The 7,500-nt window shown below is 35.6% G+C and overlaps 1 protein-coding gene across 1 annotated transcript in view; it reads left to right on the plus strand.

Annotated features, from left to right (window-relative positions):
* The window catches only part of LOC142350491 (uncharacterized), an 11,023-nt gene that overhangs the window by 2,792 nt on the left and 731 nt on the right, over nt 1-7,500 (plus strand). Inside the window, exons 3-4 of the mRNA XM_075402342.1 lie at nt 3,985-4,115; nt 7,236-7,289. Coding sequence (XP_075258457.1) covers nt 3,985-4,115; nt 7,236-7,289 — 185 coding nt within the window. The remainder of the gene's footprint in view (nt 1-3,984; nt 4,116-7,235; nt 7,290-7,500) is intronic.

Raw genomic sequence — 7,500 nt, forward strand, 5'->3', positions numbered from 1 at the left:
CCTCGGCTTACCAGCAGGCAATTTATAACAAAAAAAGTGTTCGAAAAACATTAAGCAGTTCCGAAGCAGAGCAAAATATTATTCCCGACCTAAAATGCTCATGTTTTCTAGACTCAAAAACTGCGCACGGACTTTTATCGACCTTAAATTTGGCGCCGTTTTCTTGCTTGACCAAAAAATTGAAGGTAAAAAAATGGTTGAGCGGCAGCCAAAATGAATTCAGAAAAGATTTGAATGAATTTTTTCGATATCAGCGAAAAGTATAGAAAGGTTTTTAACATCAGGTTTATAATAGAAGAGAAGCGAATTTCCTCTATAATATCTGTAGCCTCCAGATTGAATCCAAGAGCATAGACTGTGGCAAAAGATAAAAAATGTTTTGGAAAGCTAAAAAAATAAAAATTAGACGCTCAGGAGAAAACCAATCGAACATTTACGGTTTAATTAGTCAAAAATCTGCTCCAGTTTTCTATACTAAGCGCAATGCTCAACCAAATAGTTCTTGAACAATCGCTTGAAGGGTGTTTTCTTGCGCTTATTTTTGAGCTCTAATTTTTTTGCGAGTTCAGTTTGAATCGTAACTGATGTCAGAAGAACGAAGTTGTCTTTTCACTTGACGTATAAAAAATATCTAGCCCTTCGCAACATTCGAATTGTTGTACGGCTGAAAAAACAATAGAAAGATCATATAGAATAAAGGTGCTGTCTTCTGGAAACTTTCTGCGCTTTTGCTTTTTTGTATGCCATTATTGTAAATCAAACAGTCAGACGTAACCAACTGGAAAAATATAGCATCACTGAAAAACATTAAAAGTGGACTAGAATGACCATCTTTCAACCTTTACGAGGATATATGCCAATGGCTAGTAAGTCAGGCCCAGCTATAGAGGAAGAACCGCATTTAACAACAAGCTCAGCTGAGAGCGGAGGTTAAATGCTTAGCTATATCATTTGAGCAAAATTTTAGCATATTTGTTTATTCAGTGCAAAAGCGATGAACATATTTAGGTACTTGATTTCAACGGAGTATCTCATTATTGACGCTAGCTTTAAGTTTAAAAGTTGCAAGGCTGATAAACAAGGAAATGAAACCCCCTTTTTACTTCGATGACCTATACTACAACTTTTGTTCTATTCTTGTTGCCGGAAGTACGCTAAAACTTAAAGTTTTTGATTTTTTGCGGAAGAAAAAGTCAAGAAGATTAAAATATGTGGATGCAGCCAACCGTTACAAGAAATGAAAGCGATGTAAACCTTAACCAGAAATGAACGCGCATTAACAAACTTAAAAAATTTACATACAAAGCAAAACAAAACTCACACTCTTTTTAGTGCTATCGGTTGAAATCCTATAGTGGTTTCGTTTTTGTATATTCTGCCGCAGTATCGTATATTTCATCCTTACGAGGATATAATCCACTTAACAGTTTGAGACCGGCAGATAAATTTTGGATTAGCACTATACAAACCTAGATGAGGGCGGCGGCTATATCCTAAGCTTTATTGTTCAAGCAATGAAATCTACTACTTATTGGTGACCGTATTTAAATCCTTTTTTCAATACATTTTCTCACTGTCAACATGTTAAAACTATAAACAAATTTGTTAAAACTATAAACAAATGTCCATATTCTACGCAAGAAATTAGTTTCAATCCATTTTACGTATGAAGTTCTTTACTCAATTTTAGTCAAGCGGATTTAAAGCATAGCGACTCTTTTACTATTCTTCTGTAAATTGAGGTTCAAAATTGTGGAAGTCAAGTTATAGAGAGTTGTCCGTTTTGGGTCAGCAGTATAGAGACGTTGTTACGGGACAAAACATATCAATAAACCTTCCGGCCTCAGGAGGTTTTCAAGATCAGTAGTTTGATTTCAAGAGTTTTTAGAAACCGATTAAAGCAATATCTGAATCTCAGATGTAAAATTCTCCAATGCAAAGCAAATCTTAGAAAAAGCAAATTGAAGCTATTCAACATTAAAAGTATTGGGAATCTGTTAATTAGTTTGAAGTGACATTTTTTAGCTGAAAAACAATGAGAGGCTGCTGAGTGTTCAATACTTGTCGCTATCAATCAGTTATTTATAATTATTTCATTACTTATCGATAAATAAACTATGGATGAAGTTTTACTTGGGAAAATTCGAGCCCTATTTACTCAAATTGTATATTTGTTGGAAATGAGTATGTTCGAATCGCGAAAAAAGTGAAGGTTTCCCAAGAAAAGTTCACGCGAAATATGTCACAATAACTGCACTATAAAAATTTGAATTTACAGTTGAATTGTATTTAAGCTTTTTTGATCGATTTGTTCGCTATTTTCATAGTTTTCCAGACCTGTTTTGGACACTTTAGACGTGGATTTAGACTTGCCAAGTCTTGGCCAAGAATTCGATTCAAACTTGCCAAATCATATGCAAGACTTGACTTCAGACTTACCAAATGTCGGCAAAGACTTGGATTTAAACAGCCAAGTGTAAAAGGTGACATAATCATTGCTCTGAATCAGTAAAGAAATCAGATTTGCGCTAAGACTTAACCAGTACTGAATTTGACTTGGCATTAGGTCTGTGTGTTATATATGATATTAGCAGAAAAAAATCTTACTTAGATCAAAACCGTGCAAATAATTTGAGCCAAAAGAATTTTTATGAAAAGAAGAAATTTATATATGTTGTGATTTATTCTGTCTTCTCTGCCTCAAAAAAACCAAATCTCACACTTTTTATCAATTGGTTCTTTTTGCCGCTAATGTTTGTCATAATGCTGTCTCGTGTTCAAATGTTAATCATCATCAATTGCAATGCTCGAAAAATGAACGGAAAATTAAAAAATTTATTGAGCTGATAAATGTATGAAAAACGACATATATGTTGAAAATCTGCAATCATCTTAGGATTCACCTAATTCATTATCTCAAAACATCTTCATGCGTAAATAAATTTATGATCGAACCAATTTGACTCTGTTTTTAACTGAACAGAATTCACTCTGGTGCTCGTAAATATTATTCATGAGGTCAAAGTTCACGGACCTAACTGCCAGCAAAATTAAGTACTAGGCAAGTTTAAATACAAGTCTTTGTCGTTTTTCAGTACTGGACAACTCGATTTACAAGTCTTACAGGTCTTGGTCATGACCTGGATAACACTTGTAAGTTGATTCCCAAGTCAAAACAAACTTTTCGAAAATTTTGATCAAAAATTTCGAATTTCAAAATATTTTGAACTCTGCCACGATTGCGAGGCTAATTTTCGTAAATTATCTTTTATAACAAAACAAAGAGCATACTGCAGTTTTCTACGTTCTTCACTAAAAAATGAGAAAGTTTTTCATATTTTATCCACAAAGTGAAATCAGTTGAAAATTCTGTGTTGTGCTACCAGGGTCGAGAAAAAAATTGGAAGAATATCTAAGATAAGAGGTGAAAAATTAGTTTTTTCACCGCAAATTTCGTACAGAATTTTGCGGTGAAATGCGGTGAATGCGGTGAAATTATGTAAGTTCACCGCTAGAGCAAGCGGTGACCTTACAAAAATTCACCACCATTCACCGCTAAAATATGTAATTTCACCGCTATACTAAGACTTTTTTCTAAGCGGTGATTTTTTGTAAGTTCACCACTAAGTTAAGCGGTGAATTTATGTATTTTCACCGCATTCACCGCTTATCTTATATAATTTGGACACTTTTTTTCCAAGCAGTGAATTTATGTAATTTCACCTCTAAACTCAGCGGTTAAATTATGTAATTTCACCGCTACCAGGCAGTTAAAGTTTTTTTCACTATTATGTAATTTCACCGCATTCACCGCTTATCTTACAAAATTTTCTGCATTCACCGCTTATCTTACATAATTTTGCGTTGAATGGCGGTGACACCTCGGCCCGGGTACGATGTTCACCCTCCCTGACGTTCATGCAACAAATCTGATATTATATTTTTAGTTTAATTCTGGGTTCTGTTTTTTTTTCTTTATTTCAGGCCGTATGCAAAATTTTTAGACGAAAACCCGGAATCAATTCACATGACAGATATTGGGTGGAAGGATCTTGCTGATGAGTTGAAACAAGATGCAAAATTTTTGAAAATCTGGCACGCATATGTTGATGACAGTTAGTTCTAATCAAAAAATTCTCTTACTTTACGTAGTTTTGCATCTTTTCATCGCACAATTTGTCTGGAGTTCATGCAAGACCATCTATGGTTCCCAATAACAAAAAATAAGGTAACGGTCTCGGATGACATCCTCGATCCAAAACTCGGGAAACTTTTAGAGGCAATTAGGAACCCAGGATGAGGTCCAAACAGATATAGGCCAGACGAACTGGAGTCGCTGATAAGGGGTCAAGGCTGAAACTCATGTATAGGTCAGACCGAACAAACTTTGGCCAGACTCGATCAGACCCCGGCCTGACCCAACCGATCGGCTCTCTGTGGCACACCAATCTAACCCAAGCCAGACCCTCGACCATTTAAAACAGACTGTATTAATGAGCCTGTCCGAATGGACTTTGCTGCCATGGGTCAGATTGAAGAGACGCCAGGACTGAACCTGGGCCAGACCGGAAAGACCATTGGGCAAAACCCCTGCCAGAACTAGAGTACCCTATGTCAGACCAACCAGATAGAATAAGGGGCATGATCCAGACCAAACATACCCATGCATGGGTGAGCCTGACCGATCTGACTGAACACAGAAGCTAGATGAGCTAGACGGAACAGCGTGTCGGAAAATATGTCCAGACTACGAGCCCGGACACGCCGGAACCTTTGTTTGCGACCCAATTCCGCTGACTTCAACCTGGGATAAGATTTGTAGGATTTTTCAAGTTTATTAGCCCGGTTAAAGACGCCTTCTTTGATAACGGTTCAATACGACGATCTTAAGTGATTTTGGTACAATTTTGTTGCCGAATTTTTGAAAATTTTTCTTCAAGGATTTTGTACATATCGGTACATTCCATTCAATGGTTTTGTTTAGAAGGGCTTAATGAGTTGTATGGGGTCTAGTTATTCCCATGAGCAGTTTTGAGATCAAAAACTTAATAAAAACGAGCTTCTTTGATTAATTTTTTGAGCGCAGGTGACCATTTTAAGGGTTAGCTCAAACATAAGAAACTTTTGATAGTTTTTGAGGAAATCATCACATTTGAAAAGAAATTCCAAAAAAATGTCTAAAAGCTTATCTGTTAGCAAACGAAATTTCTGCTATATTTCTTCTTAGTTCACTTAAAAATTAGTAGATCAATTTCCGTCGATTTAAGTGATGCATATTTGATTTCAACTTTCTTACTTAATATTAGAAAAGTTTCAACATTTTCAACATAAATTGTGAACCAATGGAATCTGTGATAATATATATGGAAAAATTACTTTTTTACTTGTTCCAGATTAATCAGTTCACAGCGAGAGCCAGCCTGGACTTAATTCCAGATCTATATCAGTACAGGGCAAGTCTTATTACAAGCCTGAATTCATTGCTGATTCAGAGCCTTGATGACGTCAAATTTTAAAATTGACGGTCTAAATTATAGTTTTTCCCACAACTCAGCAAGTCTGATTCCAAGGATAAATAGTTCAAAATAGGTGCGGAAAGGACGACAAAATAGCCAACAAATCATCCTCGTTTCTGATTATACCAGATTATGTCCTACTTTTTGGCTACTACGCAATATGTACTGAAAATACTCAATCGAAACTAATATAGGGTAGTACGGGCAACAGGTGATAGTGTGACACCGTCATTGCCGATCTATGGCTATTTTCATCACATGCCCGATCGTTCCATTTCTTCACACATTCCTACTATAACTAGTCACCGGATAAACATTTCAATGTTTTGGATGATTTGGCCCCCGAACAACATGGGAACATTCACAGACATCTTCATGCGAACCCTTAACAACATGGGAACATATAACAACGTTTACAACATGGAAACATTTAACAATTAAAAATTTTTGCTAGAAGATAAGACCAAGGTTTGAAATATGCTTGCAATTGAGTCAATTTTTTATGAAATTGCTGAAAAACGGCTGATAATTTGACACATTTTGACCCCGTGCCCTCTGATACCCTTTGGTATCATTTCCTATCATTTTGTATTAGTTTTGGAGGACCTCGGTAAAGTGGGTAAAAAAAACTCAAAAACGTGGCATGTTACAAAACTTTTCGAAATTCGAGTTTTGCTTTCGAAAAATTTTCAAAATTGGGTTTTGACTGGGGAACCAACTGGCAAGTATTATCCAAGTCTCTGCCCAAACATGTCAGACTTGTGCAATTTTTAATCAGACTTATCCAATAATGAAAAACAAAATAGGACCTGTTTGTGTATAGACTTGCCTATTACTGATATCGATCTGGAGTACAACCCGGGGTGACGTTCAGTATCCTCATATCTTCGATTAACTTTTAGCCAACACTTTCCTTTACCTTTGTTATCCGGTCTTTTTTTACAGTACAAATTTCATCTCTTTTTATTGTGCCTGTTTTTCTCCATTGTCGCAGAGCATCATTGCAGCTTGAGCATAGAAAATTCACAAAACCTTCTATCATTTTACCACGCCGATGTCCCAGACTCCAGGTTGCGGTATGACAATCTAGGTCGAGGTGTCCAGACCGACTAGAACTCTGATCAGACTATCTTCAAGCTTACGCCTGAATCGTTCAGGTAAATTGCTCTCACATGAACGATATCTGAAGTTACTTGAAATTTACATGAACTAAGGTACCGGAATTCAGTGCCCCTGTGATCCATTTTTTATTCAGGAAAAAAAGTTATTGATTCAATATACAGGAAAGAATGATTACGTTCAACTTGATCTACTTTTAAATCACTGCATTTCATGTTGTTCTCATTTCAAAAATTTTAATACTTCTTCAAATCGTTATTTTGAAACCTCCATATTGGTGTTTTCCTCTGAAACTTTGATTGGGTTGAGAAAGGCTTTTTTTGAACTGAAAACAACGGTAGGGTTGAAGAGTGAGAAAATTTTAGTTTGAATTTAACCTTAACTTTGCGAAAGTTAACAAACGGTTGGACATTAATTGATAAATGTATTGTTGTTTCCAATCGAATCTGTTTTTTGTTTTGTTTATAGTTTAGTTTCAATTGAAAATTTTTTATTAACCAATAAAAATTGCTGAAAGCAATAAAAAATTGTCTTTAGGTAAATACACCTAAACTTTTTCAGGTAAAAAATTAATTGAAGTGAAGTTCAAGTGTGTTTCAGGTGCTTTTAAAACCGAAATGGGCCTGAACTCCCGTTTACCTGAACACGATTCAGGTAAATTTACCTGATCTTTTTTAAAGTGTGCCAAGCGGCAACAATACTGCAACGTTCTGTCGAATTGAGCATGGAAGTCGCCTCTGATCAGACTATCAAGTGTGGTCCAAACAACCTAGAATTGCAAATAGACTGATCTGAGAATGTTTTTAAACATTAACTAATCTCTTAATATATCGATAATATATTTATTTCATTGAAATTAACTTTT

This window comes from Convolutriloba macropyga, chromosome 12 (genome assembly GCF_964194025.1).
Source record: "Convolutriloba macropyga chromosome 12, txConMacr16.3, whole genome shotgun sequence".
NCBI lineage: Eukaryota > Metazoa > Xenacoelomorpha > Acoela > Convolutidae > Convolutriloba > Convolutriloba macropyga.